Source organism: Lemur catta, chromosome 1 (genome assembly GCF_020740605.2).
Source record: "Lemur catta isolate mLemCat1 chromosome 1, mLemCat1.pri, whole genome shotgun sequence".
Lineage (NCBI taxonomy): Eukaryota > Metazoa > Chordata > Mammalia > Primates > Lemuridae > Lemur > Lemur catta.
This window is the reverse complement of record NC_059128.1, coordinates 118,273,737-118,296,227: the sequence shown is the minus strand read 5'-3', so window position 1 is coordinate 118,296,227 and position 22,491 is coordinate 118,273,737. Positions and strand designations below refer to the sequence as shown.

The 22,491-nt window shown below is 56.7% G+C and overlaps 2 protein-coding genes across 2 annotated transcripts in view; one reads left to right on the top strand and one right to left on the bottom strand.

Moving 5' to 3' along the window:
• The window catches only part of LOC123640082 (C3 and PZP-like alpha-2-macroglobulin domain-containing protein 8), an 88,744-nt gene extending 72,071 nt beyond the window's left edge, over nucleotides 1–16,673 (top strand). The window contains 18 exon segments of the mRNA XM_045554465.1: nucleotides 1,460–1,616; nucleotides 1,751–1,825; nucleotides 6,883–7,048; nucleotides 7,981–8,067; nucleotides 8,173–8,309; nucleotides 8,655–8,810; nucleotides 8,899–8,961; nucleotides 9,711–9,928; nucleotides 10,823–10,910; nucleotides 11,615–11,689; nucleotides 12,400–12,505; nucleotides 12,596–12,694; nucleotides 13,199–13,420; nucleotides 13,840–13,993; nucleotides 15,612–15,757; nucleotides 16,180–16,254; nucleotides 16,344–16,421; nucleotides 16,528–16,673. Of these exon segments, the coding sequence (XP_045410421.1) occupies nucleotides 1,460–1,616; nucleotides 1,751–1,825; nucleotides 6,883–7,048; nucleotides 7,981–8,067; nucleotides 8,173–8,309; nucleotides 8,655–8,810; nucleotides 8,899–8,961; nucleotides 9,711–9,928; nucleotides 10,823–10,910; nucleotides 11,615–11,689; nucleotides 12,400–12,505; nucleotides 12,596–12,694; nucleotides 13,199–13,420; nucleotides 13,840–13,993; nucleotides 15,612–15,757; nucleotides 16,180–16,254; nucleotides 16,344–16,421; nucleotides 16,528–16,673 (2,248 nt within the window).
• A 948-nt stretch (nucleotides 16,674–17,621) lies between these two features.
• F2RL3 (F2R like thrombin or trypsin receptor 3) lies at nucleotides 17,622–18,915 on the bottom strand. Its single transcript, XM_045554363.1, has 2 exons — nucleotides 18,808–18,915; nucleotides 17,622–18,590 (listed from the first exon to the last, which is right to left on the bottom strand). Exons 1-2 carry the CDS (start codon nucleotides 18,913–18,915, stop codon nucleotides 17,622–17,624), a joined length of 1,077 nt encoding a protein of 358 aa, XP_045410319.1.
• Between the last annotated feature and the right edge of the window lie 3,576 nt (nucleotides 18,916–22,491).

Here is a 22,491-nt window from a genome sequence, read left to right as displayed (position 1 = left end):
CTGTTCTTAGTCCTGGGGAACAAGGAAAGCATGATCCTTGCTTCCAGGTGCTCATTGTCCAGTGGGGGAGAGAGACCCTGTACAAGATGCAATAGCTAGCTACTGCTGTATAACAAGTTACCCCAAAACAGCCATTTAAAATAATAGACCTTTTATCTCAGTTCCTGTGGTTGAGGAAGTCAAGAGCAACTTAGCTGGGTGTTTCTGGGCTAGGATCTTTCCTGAGGTTGCAATCAATATATTGTCTGGGTCTGTAATCATCTGAAGGCTCGGCTGGGGCTGGAAGATTTATTTACAAGTTGGCTCACTCACATGGCTGTTGGCAGGAGGCCTCGGTTTCTCACCACGTGGACTTCCTCATGGGGCTGCTTGAACATCCTCACAACATGGCGACTGGCTTCCTTTCAGAGCGAGGGAGCCAAGAGAGAAAGCAAAGAGGATGCCACAATGCCTTTTGTCATCTGGTCCCACAGGTCACATGCTCACTTCTGCCATATTCTATCCTTGGAAGCGAGTTGCTAAGTACACTCTAGACATGAGGAAAGGAGAATTAGGCTCCACCTCTTAAAAGGAGGTATCAAGGCATGTGTGGACATATGCTAAAACAACTACACCAGGTATATATATAATTTCTTACATCTGTAAAACAAACAAAGCAGGGTATAGAGTGTGATGGAAGAACATATTTGTATTGGGTAGTTGCAAAAAGTTTCCTGGAGGAGGTGAGGGAGGAATCATGTGAAAATCCAAGGGAAGAGTGTTCCAGGCAGAGGGAACAGCCAGTGCAAAGGTTCTGAGGCAGGACTGAGCTTGACGAGTTTGAGCCACTGCAGGGAGGCCAGAGTGGCTGGAGCAGTACATGCCAGGAGGATGGTGCCCCAGCACAAAGGAGGAGGCAGAGAGGCCAGGCAGAGAGGGCAAGGAGTTTGGATTTTGTTCTCAGTGAAACAGGATGAGGCTAGAGGGCTGGGAGCAGACAGCATGGCAGACATCCACGTCTCATGGTGGGCCATGTGTGTGCACCCACGTGAGTGTTTAATGACAGATTGAACATTCTAAATTGGAAAACCCAAAATCCAAAATGCTCCAAAATCCAAAACTTTTTGAGTGCCGACATGATGCTCTGACATTCTTTTCCAGAATGTCGTAGAGTTGGAATCACACAGCGTGTGTCCTTCTTTTGCTTAGCAACATGGATTTAAGGTTCCTCCACAGCCTTGCGTGGTTTGAGACCTCATTTCTTTCTGTCACTGAGTATCATCCCATGTGTGGATGCGCCACCGTGTGGTTGTCCTGTTTGTGATCTAAATGTGGAAATTAGAACAGCATAGTAGACTGCGGCAATGCCAAGTTCCAAGCGCATGGCTGGCTGAGTCCCACCCTTGCTGCATGCCCCGGCACACACACAGTGTTAGACCTTATTCTGCGACCTCTCAGCCCCTGCCTCGTCCTCTTCCAGGCTCACAGCCTTCGTCCTGAAGTCCTTTGCCCAGGCTCAAAGCTTCATCTTTGTCGACCCTCGGGAGCTGCAGGCTGCCAAGGCCTGGATCATCCACCAGCAGCGGGAGGACGGCTCCTTCCCAGCTGTGGGCAGGGTCCTGAACAAAGACATCCAGGCAAGTGGCCCCTCGGCCTCCTTCCGGGACCCCAGCCCTGCTCTGCCTGTTCCCGTCCCTGGAGCTGCCTGGGAGAAATCAGGGAAGGTAGGCTGTCCCCTCTGGCTCGGCGTGAAGCCTGTGAGTCTTTGCAGGGCGGGATCCACGGCACAGTCCCCCTGACGGCCTATGTGGTGGCTGCACTCCTGGAGACAGGCGCAGCCTTGGAGGTGAGCACAGGTGGGGCCCGGGAGACTCGGGGCCGGAGGCTGGAAGAGAGAGAGTGGGTGGTCACTCGCACTGATGGTGGGGTTTATTTCTTCCTCGTTGAACTCCCTCCTCTCATTAAGGAGACTTTTTTGTGTTTTCATAAAAATGGTCACGTGACGTCCAACTCCTTGCAGCCTGAGCAGAGGAGAGAAAGATTCTCATGGTATTCATGATGGGGGCAGAATGGGAGGAAATCAGGCACATGTTGGGGGGCCACCCTGAGTAAAAGGTCTTCCAAGCACTGTCCACAGACCCCAGGCTTTGTTAAGAAAATCATTTCGGGCCAGGCAAGGTGGCTCACACCTGTAATCCCAGCACTGTGGAAGGCCGAGGCAAGAAGATTGCTTGAGGCCAGGAGTTTGAGACCAGCATGGGCAATGTTGCAAGACCCTGTGTCTACAAAAAGATTAAAAATTAGTGGAGCATGGTGGTGTGCGCCTATAGTCCCAGCTACTCGGGAGGCTGAGGCAGGAGGATCACTTAAGCCCAGGACTTGCGGGTTACAGTGAACTATGATTGTACCCTTGCACTTCACCCTGGCAACAGTTTGAGACCCTGTCTCTAAAAACAAAAAGAAGAGAGAATCTTTTGGGGCTAATTCAGCTTCCTGACTACCAACCTGAGGGCTGGCATCAGGGAGCCCTACACAAAATGTTGGGCTCATAAACGGTTTTTGGGTGGAGGAGGGTAGAATGTTCAGAGGCAGTCAGTACTGGACCCAGTTGGGGCTTAGGTGGTCCAAGACGCTTGAGGGCCACAGTTGCTTCTACAAGGCTGTCCTGGGGTGGAGGTGGCATGGTTCCCACAGGGAGGGCACCCACAATGGATCTCAGCCCAGAGTGGGAAGGAGCCGGCCATCTCTAACACCTGCATTAGATCTACAACCTCGGATAATGAATCATGAGGTGTGACACCTCTCTGATTTCTTGGCCTCACAGTCCAGATTCAATTGCTGGGTCTAGGGTTTGCTGTGACTTAATTAAGACCCTCTGTGTCTCATGCACAATGCCCAGAGGGCCCCTTGCCCTGTGCTGCAGGCTGAATCTGTTCTCCTCCTACCCCAAATTCATATGCTAAAGTCCTAACGCCCATCTCTGCTGGAGTTTCTATAACAAAACACCATGGACTGGGTGGATTCAACAACAGACTTATTTTTCACAGTTCTAGAGGCTGGGAAGTCCAAGATCAAGATGCAGGCAGAGTTGGTTCTCGGTGAGGGCTTCCTTCCTGGCTTGTAGACAGCCACCTTCTCACTGTGTGTTCATGTGGCCCTTCTTTAGGCAGCTGGAGAGTGATCTCCCTTGGCTCTTCCTCTTCTTTTAAGAACACTAATCCCATTAAAGAGGTCCACCCTCATGACCTCATCTAAACCTGTCTCCCAAAGGCTCCAACTCCTAATACCATTGAATTAGGGGTTAGAGCTTCAACATATGAATTCTAGGGGTACACAAATATTCCATAACACCCTCAGTACCTCAGAAGTCATTCCCAAAATCTCCCATGGAAGTGGTCAAACATGTCAAGTTGGCTGGGTGTGGTGACTCACACCTGTAATCCTAGCACTTTGGGAGGTTAAGGTGGGAGGATTGCTTGAGGCCAGGAGTTCAAGACCAGCCTGACCAACATGGTGAGACCCCATCTCTACTAAAAATAGAAAAATTCACCAGGGATGGTGGTGTACACCTGTACTCCCAGCTACTTGGGAGGCTGAAGCAGGAGGATCACTTGAGCCCATGAGTTTGAGGTTGCAGCGAGCTATGATGATGCCACTGATGCCACTGCACTCTAGCTGGGTGACAGAGCAAGACCCTGTCTCAAAAAAAAAAAAAAAGTCAAGTCATCTCTCAAGTGTATTTTTCTGGAGACTTCTCTGGCAGAGTCCTTGATAGTTGCCCCCCCCACACACCCTTCTTGGAGCACTTCCTACAGTGATTTACTGAGAAAGGGTATTGGAAGGCAAATTTTTTGAGGCCTTGCGTGTCTGAAAATACTCTTATTCTGCTCCCACACTTGCATGATAGTTGTGCTAGGTATAGAATTCCAGGCGGGAAATTACTTTCCTGTAGAATACTAGATGATGTTCCAGCATCTTCTAGTTTCCAGTGCTCCATTGAGAAGTCTGTTGTCATTCTGAGCAACTTATCATTTGTATGCGGCCTATTCTTTCATCTGGAAGCTTTCAGATCTTCTCCTTGTCCACTGTGATCTGTACTTTCATGACACATATGTTGAGGTGAGGCTTTTTTTCACTTACCATGCTGGGGGTATGCAGGGGTCCTTTTTCAGGGCTAATATTTATAGGTACTGTGAAGAAAATCAAAACATATATTGTGAGAGTGACTAAGGGTCACTGCCTCAGCGAAAGTGGTCAAGGACAGGCTCTCCGAGGAGGTGGCATCTCCCCTCCTGATAAAATATAAGCTCCAGGAGGGCCAGTGTTTTTGTCTCTTTTGTTACTATTAGGTACTCAGCACCTGGAATGTTGCCTTGTACAGAGCGAGTGTTCAATAAATATGTGTTGAATGAATGAAAAAGTTGAGAACTAAATAATGAGAAGGAAGCCTGAGGGAGGGTGTTTTCAGTAGAAGGAACAGCACATGAAAAGGCCCTGAGGTGGACCAAACTTAGCACATTTGAGGAAGAGCAAGGGGGCGGGTATGGCTGGAATGGATAAATGAGAGGGAGATTGGGAGGGGAGGCGGTCAGAGGGATGACAGAGGCAGATTGCAGCAGGCCTTGTGGGAGATGCTGAGAAGATGGAATTTATTCTTCAGGCAGGCGGCAGAGAGTGTGCTACGTGAGATGGGACAAAATGATGTCCCATGGATATGTCTCCTTCCCACCCTGTTTGAGTTCCCCAGTTCCCTTCAGAGGATTCCCTAGGGATGGGCTGTTTCTTCCCCTTCCCAGAGATGACATCTGCATATACATGAGCACGTATGTTGCACACACACACACTGCCCTTCACTGCACATTTATTACTAAGCAGCATCCCAGCTGCCGTTCCCAGTATGTTTCCACCATGTTCCATGCTATCACTATGCCTTCATTTAGTTCACTGTGGTTTCCACTGCGGGGTGTGTAGGCTGTTTGCAGCATTTGGCCATTGTAGATGGCAACTACACAGGGAACATCCTTGTGCGCATGGCTTTGTGTCCAGAACCATCACTTCTTAAAGTCAAGCTGCCTTGAGTCTTCAATGAGCATTCAACATGCCATCCACCTCCCTCCCATCCCCTGAGGTCACCTCCTTTCTCCCAAGAATCTTTCTCTGCCTTCTTCACATCCCTCTAACCTGTTTGTCTTCTAAACGTGAAGGCATTCCTTGCAGGGCAGCAGGTGGTGCTCCCTGCTTGGGTCTCTGAGACTGTCCCCATAGAAGGCAAACCCTGTTGTCTTAGTTGCCTAGTGCTGCCATAATGGATTGCCACAAACTGGGTGGCTTAAAAGAACAGAAATGTATTTTCACAGCTTTGGAGACCAGAGGTTCAAAATCAAGGCAGAGCCACACCCCCTCCGAAGGCTCTAGGGGAGGGTCCTTCCTTGCTGCTTCTGGCTTCTGGGGGATCCAGATGGTCCTTGACTTGTGGCCACATCACTCCAATCTCTGCCTCTGACTTCACATGACCTTTTCTCTCCCCTTCTCTTCTCTTATGAAGACACTTGTCATTGAATTTAGGGCTTCCCTAATTCACAATGATCTCATTTTAAGATTTTTTTTTTATTTTTGAGGCAGAGTCTTACTCTCTCACCCAGGCTAGAGTACAATGGCACAGTCATAGCTCACTGTAACCTCCAGCTCCTGGGCTGAAGTGATCCTCCTCTGCCTCAGCCTCCCACATAGCTGGGACTTCAGGCGTGCACCACCATGCCTGGCTGATTTTTAAATTCTTTTTTTTTTTTTTAGAGACAGGGTCTTGCTATGTTGCCCAGGCTGGTCTTGCACTCCTGGACTCAAGTGATCCTCCCACCTTGGCTTCCCAAGGTGGTGGGATTACAGGTGTGAGCCACCACGCCTGGCCTCATCTCAAGATTCTTAGCTTAATTACATCTGCAAAGACCCCTTTTCTAAAAAAGATCACATTTATAGGTTCCAGGGAACATATCTTGTCGTGGAGGAGGGAAGCAGGCACCATTCAACCTACCACACCTGCACCAAGTGTCCGAGTCCTTCCCAGCTTGGTGTGGTCTCAACAGCATCCTTGAGACCCTTCCTGGTCCAATGGCCTGGAGTAACCCCTTGCCTCTGGGATGGCATCCAGCCCCCACCCCTGCCCCAGGTGATGGGCTAGTGTGGGCCAGGCCTGGGGTCTGGTTAATCTGCCCCGTTCATCCCTGGCACATGCCCCAGGTGGCACATCACAATGGCGCACCTTGGGGACAGTTCCCATGCTTTGTCCTGGTCTAAGGATCAAAAGTTTTGGAAGGCATTCTTTCTGCGATCACATTTACCAAAGCTGGGGCTGCCGGAACACCTTTGCCCATTTCTTAAATTCACTCATTCTCCTGGTCACTCATTTCTTCCATTTAATCAATATTATTGGGCAACTTCTCTGAACCAAGCCCATTGCTAGAACATGGACTCAATCCCTGTCTTCCAGCAGCTCACATTCCCAGGGTGTGAGCAGGGTCGGTGGGCTTCTCCAAAGAGGTGACGAGGCCTGGAGGATGAGGAGGGCCTGGGCAGGGTGGTGGTGGAAGCCAGATGTCTTAACAAAGACCTGGCCATGGGGCATGGTGGGACAGGGTGGCCAGGGCTCTGCCCACTTCCCCCAGGATGTCTCTGTGCTCATTTGCTATACACACAAGCATTCTGGCCAGACCTCATCTGGGGCTTGAACTTAAAAGAATGGAGATGGGGTTTGAAAGCTGAGTCTGCAGGAAGTGGGAGCCACAGATGGTTGCAAAGCGAGAGACAATGAGCCATCCAGGGCTCTCCCCAAGGAAGCCTGTGTGTGGTGGGTTGGATGAGGACAGGGCAGCCTCCCAGGTTTCCCCTTCCCACCCTTTCCTGCAGGAGGAGAGGGGCACCATCGCCAAGGCGAGGCGCTTTCTGGAGTCCAGCATGCCCCTGGCCACGGACCCCTACAGCTGTGCCCTCACTGCCTACGTGCTGACCCTGCTCCGCAGCCCGGCAGCCCCCGAGGCACTACACAAGCTCCGCAGCCTGGCCATCATGCACAGTAGGTGACACCCTCCCGCCAACACCTGAAGCCACCATGTGGGGCAGCCCCCTGTGGACCTAGTAAAAAAAAAAAATTAAAGTCCAGGCATTGTTGCTCATGGCTGTAATCCCAGTACTTTGGGAGGCAGAGGCTGGAGGACAGCTTGAGCCCAGGAGTTTGAAACCAGCCTGGACAACACAGCAAGACCCCATCTCTAAAATAAAACAGTTAGCCAGGTATGCTGGCACCCGGCTCCTAAGTCCTAGCTACTTAGGAGGCTGAGGCAGGAGGATTCCTTGAGCCCACGAGTTCAAGGCTGCAGTGAGCTGTGATCACACCAGTGTACTCCAGCCTGGGCAAGAGAGCAAGGCCCTGTCTGAAAAAAAAAATAGTAATAATGCAAAATTCTAAAACACCCAATTGGATGAGTGACAGTGTCTATTCCTGACTAAATGTTCAGGATCAAGTGTGGGTGGAATGTAGGAAGGAGGGCTGGTTTCTCTCTGGGGTTGAGGGCTTTACAGCCCATGGGAGCTCAGAATCCTTGGAGCCCTGAAAGTGGGGAGTCACTGTTGGGCACTGAGTGGGAACATCTGGGGCTACCTCAGGCCCCAGCCAGGAAGGAGGCCATTGATTGGTGATGCCTGCCAGGGGCACAAGAAGGAAGCCATTGATTGGTGATGTCTGCCAGGGGCACAGGAAGGAGACCATTGAATAGTATGTCTGCCAGAGGCATGGGAAGGGCTGGGGCTGCCACATGTTTGCAGATCTGAGATGGAGCTCTTAGGCCCTTCCTGTCCCAGCTGTCTTCCCCCCGGCACTCTCTTTCCACTGAGGTCCAGTACCCCAGTTTTTCTCCTCCTGAGACCACATGCACGGACACCCACCAATGGGATGCCAGGCGGAGGCCTGGGTGGGGTTATGGCCCCTGACCAATCCTGTCCTTGCAGATGGGGTCACCCACTGGAGCCCAACAAGTTCCTGGGACATGGACAAGGATGCATTTCTGAGCTACAGTGATGGGGTCTCTATGTCAGGTACTGGCCACTGGCTCCCTGGTGCCTGCCTTGGCCGCTGTCTCCATGGCACTGGGTCCTGGGTGCCAGTATCGAAAGGGCACCCGCTGGCCTCTTCTGTTGCAGTGGTCTCAGCCGAGGTGGAAATGACGGCCTACGCCCTTCTGACCTACACCCTCCTGGGCGACGTGGCCGCCGCCCTGCCTGTGGTGAAGTGGCTGTCCCAGCAGCGGAACGCACTCGGGGGCTTCTCCTCCACTCAGGTGAGCTGGGCGGGGCCAGAGGGTGGGGCAGGGTGGGGTTGCCACAGTCCAGGGCTCTGAGCTTGCCAGGCAGTCAGGCCCATTCTCACCTGCAGACCCTGGAGGCACGGACCCCGAGAGGGCAGGGATGGGGGACAAGGGACAAAGGACAGTGCAGCTGGACCCTCTGCAAGAACCTAGCCCCTACCTCTGTGGACACGCCAACCTGGCTGTCTCAGGACCCCCAGCTTCGTGGGTGTCTGCCAGGTTCGGTCTCCATTCCAGCCCCACTGGTGGACAGGGGCCAAGGGGCCTCTGGCCAACTTGCTCTCGGGGCTGATGGCAGCCTCCCCCTTCTGTCCCCAGGATACCTGTGTGGCTCTTCAGGCCTTGGCTGAGTACGCCATCTTGTCCTATACCGGACACATCAACCTCACTGTCTCCCTGGCCTCCACCAACCTGGACTACCAGGAGACCTTCAAGCTGCACGGGACCAACCAGAAGGTTCTGCAGATGGCGGCGGTGCGTGTCCCCGGAACACAGCGTGGGCTGGGGTGGGTGTGTGTCGGCAGTGGGGTTGACAGGGCCTCACAGTGACTTCTCTCTCCAGATTCCCAGCCTCCCCACGGGGCTGTTTGTGAGTGCCAGGGGGGATGGCTGCTGCCTGATGCAGGTGAGTCTTTGGGGACCGTAGGGCACTCTGGGTCTTGTCCTCTCCTGGCCCCCCTGCCACACACAGTGGCATCTGGAACCCCAGGGACCCCCAGAGGGCTCTGAGCTCAGCGTCAGGCCAGACTGCAAGGCAGGCTTTCAGCCCTCTAGTATGCAGCCCGCCATGCCCGAGGCAGGTGGTCAGGGAGCCATCAGGTGTGGGGGCTCAGGATCCCCCCAGGAAAATCCATTTGACCTTCAGTCCAGTGGTCTCTGAACCTAAGCAGACCCTAAGCAACGGGTCAAGGTTATTCCCCCTCTGTGGCCTGGACAGGGACACCCCACCTGGACTCCCCCAGCTCTCACCCTTCAGCCCAAGCCCCACCTTCCACGTTCTCGGATTTAGCCCCCAGCTGGGCTGGCGCAGGCAGGACTCGTGGGCTCTGCCTGCCTGTCAGAGCGCAAATTGCCAGCCTCCGCCCCCCTGTCTCTGCAATGGGAGCCCAGACCGCGCAGTGCGTGGAGAGAGAACCCTGCACTAGGATGAGGTTTGAGCGCAGCTCTGCACCTGCACCTGCACAGCTGGGCTGACCATGGCACCTCCACCCGCGTCTGTGGTTTCAAGGCTAAAAGGAATAATGGTCATCCCTAGAACTGTCATTGATGTCATTGCCATCGTAATTCTCATTGTCCCCATCTCCTTCCTGCCCTACCCCACACCTGTGGGGCAGGGCTGGGGCCCCTAAGCCTCAGTCCTCTAATACCCTCCAGGTTGACGTCACCTACAATGTGCCCAACCCGGTGGCCAAGCCGGCTTTCCAGCTGCTTGTCAACCTCCAGGAGCCTGAAGTCCAAGGGCCCCCACCTGCTGCGCCCGCTTCTGTCACTGCCGAGGACCCCCGAGGGGACCGGCACCCAGCCGACGATGATGACCCTGCAGCGGACCAGCATCACCAGGAATACAAGGTGACGCTGGAGGTGTGCACCAGGTGAGGCCACCTGTCCCGCTGGCTGGTACCCGGGAGAGTGCTGTAGGTGGAGGATGGCCTCCCAGGACCAGGGGGAGCTTCCAGGCAGGAGCTCAGTGATGGTTTCTGAAATGAATGAAAGAAAAGCAAATGCTTTCCAATGGACACAGCAGATGCCAGTGATGGACAGCTGTGTGTGGCCAGCGTGCTGGGCCCCTCTCACTACACCAGCTCCAGGCCCCTTGGTTTCCAGCAGTGAGCCTGATACCCAGCCACAGGGCCCCTCATCCACAAAGAGGATGCTCGTTGCCATGGTGACAAGGATGCTCATCACCATAGTGATGATCTGGCAGCCCAGAGGTGGGTGGGTCAGTGGTTGCCATGATACCTGTGATACCCACAGCCCATCAGAGCAGCCCAGGTACCTGCCCCGCCCACAGCCTGCAGGTTCCACTCTGAATGTCAGCCTCCCCTCCCTGTCCCCAGTGCCCTGCAGGAAGGGCCTGGCATGTAGCAGGCCCCACAGAAAGCCCAGTCAGCCACTCCCGCTATGTTACAGAAACTGAGACCTGGAGCTAGGAAGTGACTTGCCCAGGGTCTCCTGCCAGGGGGGCAGTGGTTGAGCACCTGGTCTGAAGCTGCCCTACAGGGCCATGGCCCCCCATCAACAGACCTGGGTCAGGCCTAGAACCCTCGGCAAAGCCCTTTCCCTCTCGCCTCAGTGTTCTGGCCGTAAAATGGGCTGATTGAACTGACCAAGCCAAAAATGTTTGTGCCAATGGCCCACCGGCCAAACCCAGGGCAGGTGTCCCCAGGACATCAGCTGGGTGGTCTCCAGAGGGCAGAGAGGGGAACCATGAATTCAACCTTGGGGCTGGAGTTCTAGGGCCTCTCTGTCTCCCCTGTCATTGGAAGGTGGCTGCATGCAGGGTCCTCCAACATGGCTGTCCTTGAGGTGCCCCTGCTGTCGGGCTTCCGGGTGGACACCGACAGTCTGGAGCAGGTAAGGTGGTGCTGGTAGTGGAGGAGGGCAGGGGCCTGGCGGGGTCTGTGGACAGTGGGCACCCAGGGTCAGGCTGGCTGGCAGCTCAGCCCTTTGTAAAATATCGTGGGTTTTTTGTTCTTGTTTGTATTTGTTTTGCCTTTCTGCACAAAGATGGGCCTACCTAGGAGCTGGTGGGGCGGGAGAAGGTGATGGGGAGGCTGAAGGAACACCAGAGGAGGGGAAGGGCCAATTCAGAGGGCCCTGGAGTGGGAATAAGCTTTTGTATCAAAAACTAAAGAGAAGTCTCAGGCTGGGAAGGGAGGTTACATGGCACAGTGAGGCCAGAGCAGTTGGCAGGGCTCAGCCGGGTGCCTCATGGGCCCCAGAGAAGCCAGACCTGGTCCTGGGGCTGGATTGGGGGAGGCTGTAGGGAGGGAGGCAGATTCTCTGGGCAGGGGTACCCAGCCTTTGAGCATCCTCTCCCAGGTGCTGGGGGGCCCGACAGGGCCTGGGGAGCACTGATCATCACCCCCTGGCCCCAGCCAGGTGCACATAGACCCTGGCCCATGGGGACTTGACAGATGACCACAGGCAAGTTCCTGAACTTCTCAGAGCCTCAGCTTCCTTCTGGGCCTGGTCTGCCTCCCACTGACCAGTGTGGATGCGGAGATCTGGGAGGAGCAGAGGGGCTGAGCGGACCCTGACTCTGGCTTCCTCTCCAGTTGCTCTTTGACAAGCACATCGGGATGAGGAGGTACGAGGTGGCTGGACGCAGAGTAGTCTTCTACTTTGATGAGGTACAGCTGGCCAGGGTTGGTGGAGGAGGCTCCCCTGCTGCCCACACTGGTGAGGGAACAGCGGTCACTGGTGCAGCTCCCCACAGTCTTGCACCTTGAAAAAGACACAGGGAGGATAAATTCCAGGCAGAGCTGATGGCTCTATGTCCCAGATGTATGGCGCTTGGTGGGAAAAATGGGGAGAGGGATGTGGTGGAATATTATGCAGCCATAACAAGGAACGAAGCACTGATCATGCTACAATGTGGATGAACCTCAAAACCAGGATGCTGAGTGAGACACAAAGGGCCACACAGTGTATGAGTCCATCAATAGAAGTGTCTAGAACAGGCCAATCTGGAGACACAGGAAGAAGATTCGTGGCTGCCAGGGGCTGGTGGGGAGAGGAACAGGGAGTGACTGCTGATAGGGACAGGGCGTCCTATTCTGGGAAACACATTGTTCTGGAACTAGATAGAAGTGATGGCTGCGCAGATTGTGAATGTGCCCCATGCCACGCGCACAGTGAGGAAGTGCCTGTGTGGGCAGCAAGGGATTGACACCGGGCAGGTCCAACTGAGGACCCCAAGAATTGAAAAGTGAGATCGGGTTTCTGTGTGTCAGCCTCCTGGCTACCTCTAAATCAGCCAGTTCTGGGCCCATGCTTTGGGGCGTCACAGAGCAGAGGGACACACGGTGGCCCCAGCCGAGCGTGTCCGCTGTCCCCGCAGATCCCCAGCCGGTGCCTGACATGCGTGAGGTTCGGGGCGCTCCGCGAGTACGTGGTGGGCAGGACGTCGGCACTGCCCGTGTCCGTGTACGACTACTACGAGCCCGGTAGGCCCGCACCCCCTGCGCCCAGCCCAGCCCTCGCCCTGTCACCCCTTGCCCGGGTCGGTCATCCACCTGTCATCCCTCGTCCCGCAGCCTTCAAGGCCACGAGCTTCTACAACGTCAGCGTGCGCAGCCCGCTCGCCCGGGAGCTGTGCTCCGGCCCCGCCTGTAACGAGGTGGAGCGCACCGCAGCCTGGGGCCCCCGGTGAGTGTGGGGGACACCCCAAACCCGCCACCCGCACCTGCCGGGGCATCCCTGGGGTCTGGGCAGAGGAGGGGCCGCACAGTGAGGTCAGGAGGACGCAGACTCCTGGTGGCCCCGCGCGTCCTCTGCATGGAAGGGGACAGGCTGCTGGGGAGTCGGTCAGTGCGAGGGGCGGGGCTGAGCGGGGCCGGGGTGGAGGGGTTGGGGTGGGTGGGGGGTCCCTCAGAGCCCTTTTTAAAATTTTTCCAGATTTCTTGGAATGAGTTTGGGTTATTTTAAAAGTTTTAAAAATTTGTTTTCCTAAGTTCCTAAGTACTAGGCAATATTTGTGAAATTCCACAGGATCAGAGATCAGGACCTTTCATTAACTGTCGCGCCCACTCCACCCTATGTGGGGCGTGGTCCCCGCCCCCAGGGACTTCTCCCCCCCAGGCCCTGTGGGACGCGTGCAAGCTACGGGGTTGGGGGTCACCGTGCCCCACCGACCCTGCCTCGTCCCCCAGGCTGGACCCCCGGCGAGCCTGGCCCCGCGGTGGCCCCTAAGGAGGGGGCGGCGGTCCCGCGATGCAGCTGCGCCGGCGACTGTGGCGCCCGCGGGGCCCCGGTGTGCGGCTCGGACGGGGCGGTCTACACCAGCGCCTGCCGCCTGCAGGAGGCCGCCTGCCGCAGTGCTGGGCACCTGGAGCCAGCGCCCCCCAGCCGCTGCACCCTCGGTGAGGACCCCACGCCCCGCCCGCCTGCCCTCGGCCCCCGCCGGCCGTGCATCCATCCTTTCATCCATCACCTCCCCGTCCTCCCTCTCACCTCCCCTCACCTCCCCGTCCTCCCTCTCACCTCCCCTCACCTCCCCGTCCTCCCTCTCACCTCCCCTCGACATGGGCTCCTGGTTCCTTTCTGCCTGTTTGTCCCACCCCCCCTTCCCTTCTCCCACTTATTTTTTCTCCACAGTGCCCCCCACTCCCCCAGTCCCTGCCCTGGTCTCCTGCCCTCTCCCACTGATCCCTGCCCCCGCCTTGTGACGCCTCTCACCTCCCACGTTTGCTGCTCTGGGCCACATATGTGCTCCCCTCCCTGGGTGCCGCTGGGCTGCCTGCAGTCCCGATCCCCTCCCCCACAGCGCCCTTCCCTCCAGAGCAGCCCCTGCCGTCGGCCCCTGCGGCCTACACCCACCCCGATGACCCAGGCCCTCTGGACTTGGGGCACCCACAGCAGGATGTGAAGCTGAGCGGAGCCGGCCCTGAGGCGGTGGACTCAGACCCCTAGCCTGAAGGAGGGTGGGAGCACAGGTGAGAGCTGGGCCTACCCCCAACCTCCCACCTGCCCTGGCCCCAGACAGGCAGTGGGAGCCACTCAAAGAGAGGGGTCAGCCTTGGAGTTTCTGGGGGGATCCGGTTTCCCTCCACTGCACACCCCTCCCCCAGCACACACTGGGGAACAGCCCCGTGGGGGACAGGAGCCCCGAGCCTGAACCTTCCTGAGGGCTTGACCCCAGGACAGACCCATCCCAGGACCCGGAGAGAACTGTGTAAGGTGCTGCCATGTGGTCAGGGAGCCCTGTGCGCTTGAGACTGGGAGAGGGCTACAGGGCAGGCTTCCTGGAGGAGGCAAATCTTTTGTGTATAAGCGAGAGAAAATTCAACTCAAGATGTTTCAGTAAAAGGTAGATGACATTGGCATGGGTATGTGGCAATTCCTGGTCACTGGCTCTACCTCAGGCATTGGGCTCTCTCTGCCTGGGGCCCTCCTCGGCCAGGGTCTCTTTGGCACAGGCCCTCCCTCCCCATCTCAGTGGCAAAGGCAAGTTTTCATCTCCACTCAGGAAACCCAGCAGGCAGGATACTCTTCCCATCAGTGGTCACCACAGTCCCTGAGGTCCAGGGCTATGTCACCCCCACAAGGCACTAGGATTAGTCCACGTGCATTTGATGTCATTATCGATAGGGCTGGGTTTAGGGCTACCATTTCAATACTTCAGTTGTTTATTCCCTCTGGCCCCTCTGTCCATACCCTCTTGGGAATTAATTGAATATTATTTTAGAATTTCATTTGAATTTAGCTATTGCCTTTTAGCATTTTTTAGTGGTAGCTCTGAGGATCACAATATACATCCTTAACTTTTTCACAGCATTAATATTGTATTCACTTCATCTAAAATGTAGAGACTTTGAAGCTATAGATGGCCGTTTGTCATGTTACAATGTTTGCAGGTACAATTCTAAATCTCCCAAGGGTTGCCCACCTGCCTCTAGTATCTTCTAACTATCTCCAGTGCCACCGCTGTGCCTCTAACCACAGGTAACCTGTAAGCTATTCTGCCTCTATGCAATTTTGTCACTTCAAGCATGCTAGGTGAAGCCATGCTCATGCCTATAATCCCAGCACTTTGGGAAGCCAAGCTGGGAGGATCACATGAGACCAGCTGGGCAGCAAAGCAAGACCCCATTTCTAAAAAAAAATTTTTTTAACTTTTAAATTGGGCATGGTGGTGTGTGTCTGTAGTTCGAGCTACTCACTCAAGCCCAGGAGTTTGGGGTTACATTGAGCTATGATCTTGCCAGCCTGGGTGACAGAATGAGACCCTGACTCTAAAAAAAAAAAAAGAATGCTAGGTAAATGGAATCTAAGAACACGTAACCTTTTGAGACTGTTTCTTCCTCACTCAGTGTAATTCCTTTGCATTCTCTCATGTTGTTGGGTATATCCATAGTTCGTTCCTTTTTTTTTTTTTTTTGAGACAGAGTCTCACAGTGTCACCTGGGGCTGGAGTGCAGTGGCATCATCATAGTTCACTGCAGCCTCAAACTCCTGGGCTCAAGCATCCTCCCTCCTCAGCCTCCCAGAGCGCTAGGATTAGAGGCATGAGCCACCTCGCCTGGTCAGTTGGTTCCCTTTATTCCTGAGTAGTGTTCTGTTTGGCCAGTGGCCTGAGACAAACGGCTCCACTCCACCCTTGCAAGTGAACACCTTCAATGCATCACCGTGGCCCATTTGGAAGAGGCAGGGCCAGGGTCATGAGGTGCCAGGCCTGGGCCACATGTGCCCCTTCTCAGGTGGGGTTGTGCCGTCTAAATGGGGAGGTGGGGCCAGGTGCAAGAAAGGCACGCAGGGCCCTGTCCTGAAGGCCCGGCAGCGCCATGGAGGCTTTCTTCTCTCCTGGCCAGCCAGAGCGGCTTCTTTTCCTAACGACCGCCCTGCTCCCTGCAAGACGACACCCTGTGGCTGCATCTTATTCCTGTCAGCCTGTTCCTGTCAGGCTGTTGGTAAAATCAAAGTTTATTTCCACAGTCATGGACTGGCGGAGGCCTCCTGCAGCCAGAGGGCAGCACCCAGGCCTTGAGCCCATTCCACACGGGGCTGGAGCCACCAGTCCCCCCTGGCAGCCGTGGGCTCCCGAGCCTGTCTTCATCTGTGGCCTGGACTTGCCGAGCAGGTGGGAGGAGGGTTTGTGGCTGTCAAACACCTGCACCCCCAGGTGATCGTACCTTCCCGTGCAGCTGTAAGAAATCATACAGAGTGGACCCAGGACCCTTCACACCCACCTTCCCCTGTGGGTAACATCGTGGAAAATTCTAGTAAATAATCATACCAGGATATTGACACAGATCTATGTCACTGATCTCATTTCCATTTCCTCAGTTGTACATGTACATGTGTTTGTGTCCCTGGCACCCGGCATCTGGGCTGATCAGAGACACAGGCCCACTGGGGAACCCGGTAATGGCCCCCACAGCCCCTGGCTTGGCGGGGGGGCTGGTGCCCTCAGTTCAGGCCCCAGTGGCTCCTGACTCTGCCCTGTGACGCTTGGTGGTGTGGGGGCCAGGGGACCAGGGGGTGTGCTGGAGGCTGCAGCTGTGTCCTGCTGTGTCCCTGGCCTGCACAGGCACAGCCTCGGGTGTCCCCAGCACAGCTCAGAGCAGGCTGCAGACAGCTGGGGGTGGGGGGGATTCCAGGGCTGCAGCACCCTGACCGCACTCTCCTGAAGCACACACTGTCCACCCTCTTGTCCCATCTTGTCCACGGTGAAGTTGACATAAAGTGAAAAGAAAAATGAGGCCACAGGTCAAGGGAGAAAAGGGGATGGTCTCCCATAGCTGGAGGGACAGCAGGAGGCTGAGTCATGCTACTGGTGGGTTTGGGGGAACAGAGTGTATGTGGGTGGGCACTCTGATTGCTCAAGGGACATCCCAAAGCTAGAATCTGGGCTTCTGGGCACAAGAATGTCAAGCAGGCTCTGGGCCACCTGGGGCCCCGGCACTGGGCACTGGGCATTATGGGGCAGGGGCACTTGAGCTTCCTCCTGGGCACAGCCCTGTGGCAGGGCCACGGGCGCATCAGTCCCGGCTGTCCCCACCTCGGCCCCTGTGGCATCAAGTGCTTGCTCCAGCCAGCCCAGAGAGCCAAGCTGGAGAGACTGGGCCTGGGAACATGCATTTAACCCATTTTTGGATTCCTGCCGTGACAAAGCACCACACACCGGTGACTTCAAACACAAGGAATTTATTGTCTCAGTTCTGGAGGCCAGAAGTCCAAGGTTGAGGTGTTGGCAGAGCTGGATCCTTCTGGAAGCTCGGAGGGAGACTCCAGCTGTGGACCCTCTCCTGGCTTTTCTGGTGGCTGCTGGGGATCCTGGGTGTCCCCTGGCTTCTGTCGCATCACTCTGATCTCTGCCTCCGTCGTCACGTGGCAGGTCCTTGTGTCCTCTGCTCTTAGAGGACACCACTCAGGTGGGATTTAGGGCCCACCCTATGCCAGTGTGATTTCGTCTTAACTAATTTCAGTGGAAACGACCTATTTCCAAATGAGGTCCCGTTCTGAGATCCCAGGAAGGATGTGAACTTGGAGGGGGGACCAGATTCAACCCAGTTCAACTCTCTCCAGTTCAACTCTCTCCTCCCTTCCCTCCTGGGAGGGCTGCTAGAGGAGTGAGGAGGAGTGGGTGCCTGTGTTGCAGCTGCCCCCCCTCCCCGGAGGCCTTGGAGGCCACGTGCCCCCCAGTGGCCGGCGGCAGAGCCTGGCCCACACCTTGTCCCTGAACTCAGCTGACACGTAGTAGTAGACGAAGGGGTTCACGCAGCTGTTGAGGGGGCTGAGTGCCAGGCTGGGCACGTAGGCGCCGTAGAGGTTGCCCCAGGCGTCCGGGCTGGGCTTTGAGTAGCACGGCAGCAGCAACACGTTGCTGGGTGCGAAGAAAGCCAGGGCTGAGGCCAGCGCTGGTGCGGCCAGCTTCCGCGCAGGGCCGTAGCGCTGGCGGGCAGCACTCAGGGTGCGCAGGGTGGCCCTGTCGCACAGCAGCATGGCCAGCAGCGGCAGGCGGGTGAAGGCCGGCTGCCAGTGGGAGGCCTGGGCGTCCAGGGGCAGCGCGTCGTGGCAGAGCTTATGGCCAGAGTACGATAGCCGGAAGGTCTGCTGCTGCAGGGCCAGGGGCAGCGCCAGGGCGTGGGCCTGCAGAGGGTGCACCAGGGCCAGGTAGCGGTCAAGATTGACGGCGGCCAGCAGCAGCACAGAGCCATACATGTGGCCGTAGGGCGTGGCTGTGTTCAGGTGGCAGGCGGCCTCACCAAAGGGCCAGTGCTGGTCCCACAGGTGGTAGGTGACCCACGGGGGTAGCGCCAGGGCCAGCAGCAGGTCAGTGGCTGCCAGGTTCATGAGCAGCACGGTGTATGGCAGCCACGGCATCTTCGTGGCCAGCACCCACAGTGCCAGCGCGTTGACAGGCAGCCGGATCGCCAGGACCAGCCCGTACAGGGCGGGCACCAGCCGCGTGGGCACCCAGCCCAGCAGCAGCGCCCGCGAGCTGTCTGGGAGCTCCAGCGTGTCGCTGTCGTTTGCACAGACCTGTCCTGGGAAGCTGAGGGGGTGGACCGGGAGCGGGGGTGCTGTGGCCTCCGTGGGACCCAGTAAGCCGTCTGGGGAGAGAGGGGGCCATGGTCAGCCTCTGACTCTGGGGCAGGAGGGCAGTGGGGACAGAGGTGCTGAGAGTCTGGGGTCAGGGCTAGGGTGCAAGGTGGGCTGGGCTGAAGGTCCCCAAGTTCCCTGGCTCCCCCCCCACTGCCAGCTCTGATGTCCCTGCTCTCTGGTCCTGGGGCCAGGGTCACTCAGCACTGGCACCTCCGGTGCTCACAAGCTCATCATAGACACTGGGGGTCTGAGTGCTACCCACTGGGCCAAGCCCCAGCACCGGGGGCCACAGGAGCAGGCACCCCCACATGGCTCTGCTCGGGCTGCTCTGGGCTGTGGCCTTGGGCTTCCTGCCTCGCCGGACCCCCATGCCCGGCTTCCGGAGCCTGGGCCAAGGAGCAGACCGTGCCGGGAGATAACCCAGGAAGGCACAGCCCCTTCCCCTGCCCCCTCGAACCCTCGGTCAGCCGTGGGAGGCCCAGAGGAGGAGGCCAGGCCGCTCTGGGTCACTCTGTCCTGCTGAGGCACTTCCCCGAGGGCCCAAGTGCTAGAGGGGGTCCCAGGCTGCAGGCTCCACCCCCAGCCCCTGTCCAGCCCGGTCACATCTGCAGCCCGTTCTTGTGACAGCCCCACCCTCCAGGTACCATCCCCCCCACCCCAGCCTCTGCCCATGTCGGGGGCCCTTGGGTCTTCCTGAAGCCGCCCCCACGCCCTGTCTCTGGGCAGGATAGCAAGAGGCCTGCCTGCCTGGGTCCGAGGTCAGAGCAGGTGAGCAGCAACCCTTGAAGTACTAGGATCCTCAACAGGGGCTGCCCTGTCTCGCCACTGCCTCAACTCCAAACTGCCCCTGCACCACCCCCTGGGCAGGAGCAAAGTGAGGTGCAGAGACAGGGGTGCCTTGCGAGTCTGGGGTCTGCTGAGGACAGCTGCAGGGAGGCGGGGGTCTCTGTTCAGCCAGTCCCTGATGTTGACCATGTACTACCCTGGGGGCCCAAGGGGACCCTGCTGGTGCCCCCTGGAAGTCACCTGTCCTGGTTTTTGAAGCCCCTCTGCTCCTGTCCTGGTCCCCCCTCAGCCTGGGACCCCAGGCGTGACTGTGGGTGGCCACCAAGGGAGGTGGCATTCCCTCCTCCAGCCCCTCCACACACACCCCCCGCACATCCCTGCTCCCGGCTGCCCTGTGGGGACGCCCACTGTGCAGATGAAGAAACTGGGGCTCAGAGGCCCTTTCTCTTTCCTGCACACAGGACCTATTGTGCCCTGGGGGAGCAGGAGGACCAGGTGGGGGGCAGTGGGGCAGGGGCAGGGAAGATAAAGTGAACTAGGGATGGGGGAGAGGTCCGGCCCCAGTTTCCTGCCTGTTCCAGCCCTGATCTTCCAGTCACACACTCAAGGACTCAGGCACCAGCCAGGAAGTGACTGAGCAGAGTCCTGGACAGAATCAGCCCCCAACCTGGGGAGGGGAAACTGAGGCCTGGAGCGCTCCCGCCCAGGCAGGACACTCAGCCAGAGGCCTCGCCCCCCGTTTCTGAGCAGTTTCCACCACCACCAATGACAAATCCAACTCCACGCCTGTGTCTCTCGGAAGCAGGTGGCCGAGGACACGCTCAGCACAGGGGAAACCCAGGCCTGGGCCCCCTGCTTCCTGTGTGAGCAGATCGGGGAAACCGGGTGGGCAGGCTCGAAACACCGGCAGCCTGGCGACGCCGGGGCAGGGCCCTCGGTGACTATGCACGGAAGAAGTTGTGACCGCACACCCTCAGCCTCAAGGGCTGCAAGTCGGGGAGTTTCTGCCAGTCAGTCACTCACGCACAGGAGGACATCTGTGCAAGGATGTTCATGGCAGCGGAGCGAGGAAGTGCCTGGCAACGGCCTCTCCGAGAAAGACGGTACCAGAATGGGGTGGATGGGGAACCCCAGACGCGGCGAGCGAAGGTGCAGGGCCTCAGGTGACAGTGATGCCATCGTAATCAGGCACAAGCTGTGCCCAGGCACCTCCCAGAGGACGCTAGGCACAACTGCTTTTGGGGAGAGGAACCCAAGTGTCTGGTGTCTTACATGTTCTCATTTGTACTGTTGGAATTTTCTTTCAGCCTGTTATTGATCATAAAAACTTATTTTTTTAAAGGCAGACTATTATCAGCCTTAAAGAGGAAGGAGATTCTGACACATGAACCTGGAAGACATTCTGCTCGGTGAAATAAGCCAGTCACAGAAAGATGGATACTGTGTGACCCCACGTATGTGAGGTCCCCGAGTCGTCAGATTCACAGCCAGAAAGTGGCATGGTGGGTGCCAGGGGCGGGGAGGGTGGAGTGTCAGTGTGGGAAGGTGAGAACGCTCCGGCGGTGGCTGCACAACATCATGAATGTCCTCAGTGCCACTGAGCTGAACGCTGAGATACGGTGAGATGGTAAATTTTGTTATGTGCATTTTCCAGCAATTCGAATAATTTTAAATGGAGGGAAATTGGCAAACAGACACGGGTCAGTGGCTTGTCCTGGACTCTTCACCCTCCAACCCTTCAGGACTTCTGAAAGCCCTCGGGAGTGGTCCCTACACAGCCCCCCTCTCCTGCCTCAGTGTCTCCACTGAAAGATCGAGGGTGGCGGCCGAGTTAGATGCCACAAATGTGACGCCACCTCCCCTCATTCCCAGGCTGGGCTTCACCCTCTGGGCAAGGACTTTAACCCCCTGGACTGGGCAGGGAGGAGGGTGCCATGACCTTATGTCACCAGGGGCCAATGGTCACACCCAGGGTCGCATAGGTGGCCATGGAAGAACCAAGGCTTGGGGTCCAGCCAGCCTGTCTGGAGCCCCAAATCTGAGCCTGTTTGCTCAACTGTACTAAGGGCTGACACTCCACTCAGAAGGAGGTGGACAACCTCAGGGTGGGGCAGAGTCGGAAACCCAAGCTGGGCCCAGGAGCCCTGCCTGGATCCCAAAGGCCCTGGAAGGGACGGGAAGTCTCGTGCCCAAGACCTCGGCCCGCAGGCTCCCACCCAGCCCGGCCCAGCCCCACCACAGGATCCTGAGACTGACTTTGGTTGGGTCAACTTGCTTTTTCTTTTCAACTTTATTTTTGAGAGCAGTTTTAAGCTCACAGCAAAATGGAGTGGAAGGTCCAGAGTGTTCCACATGCCCCTGTCCCCACATGTGCATAGCCTGCTGAACACCCCCCCCTCCAAGTGGTGCATTTGTTGCTGTAGACGAACCTGCACCAACATGTCCTTGTCACCCAGAGCCCCTGATGGACATTAGCGGTCACTCTCTGTGCAGTACATTCTGTGGGTTGGCCAAATGCCTAATGACATGTGCCCACCATTGTAGTGTCACACAGAATAGTGTCACTGCCCCAAACATCCCCTGTGTTCCACCCACTCATCCCTCCCTCCCAGCCCCCGGCAACCGCCGGTCTTTATGCCGTTTGCAGTTTTCCTTTCCCCGAGCGTCATGTAGTTGGGATTGTGCAGTCTGTGGCCTTTTCAGACGGGCTGCTTTCCCTCGGTAATACGCGTTTGCGGTTCCTCTGCGTCTTTTTGTGGCTTGATTGTGCATTTCTCTTTAAAGCCAGATAATATTCCGTTGTCTGGATGTAGCACCAGGTGAATGTTTATCCATTCACCTCCCGGAGGACGTCTTGGCAGCTTCCAAGTTTGGGCAGTGATGGGGTAAAGTTGCTGTCACTCTCCGTGTGCAGGTTTTTGGGGGGACACCAGTTTTCACCTCCTTTGGGTAAATGCCAAACAAGCACGATCCTTGGGTGGTATCCAGTTTGCTTTCTGGAGCCACCAGCCTCCTTCTCAGCAAGGGCCATCGCTATAAAGTGCTGGCTCTAAGTTGCAAACGGCCAGCGAGACAGTTCACTAGCAACAGGCCAACGCAC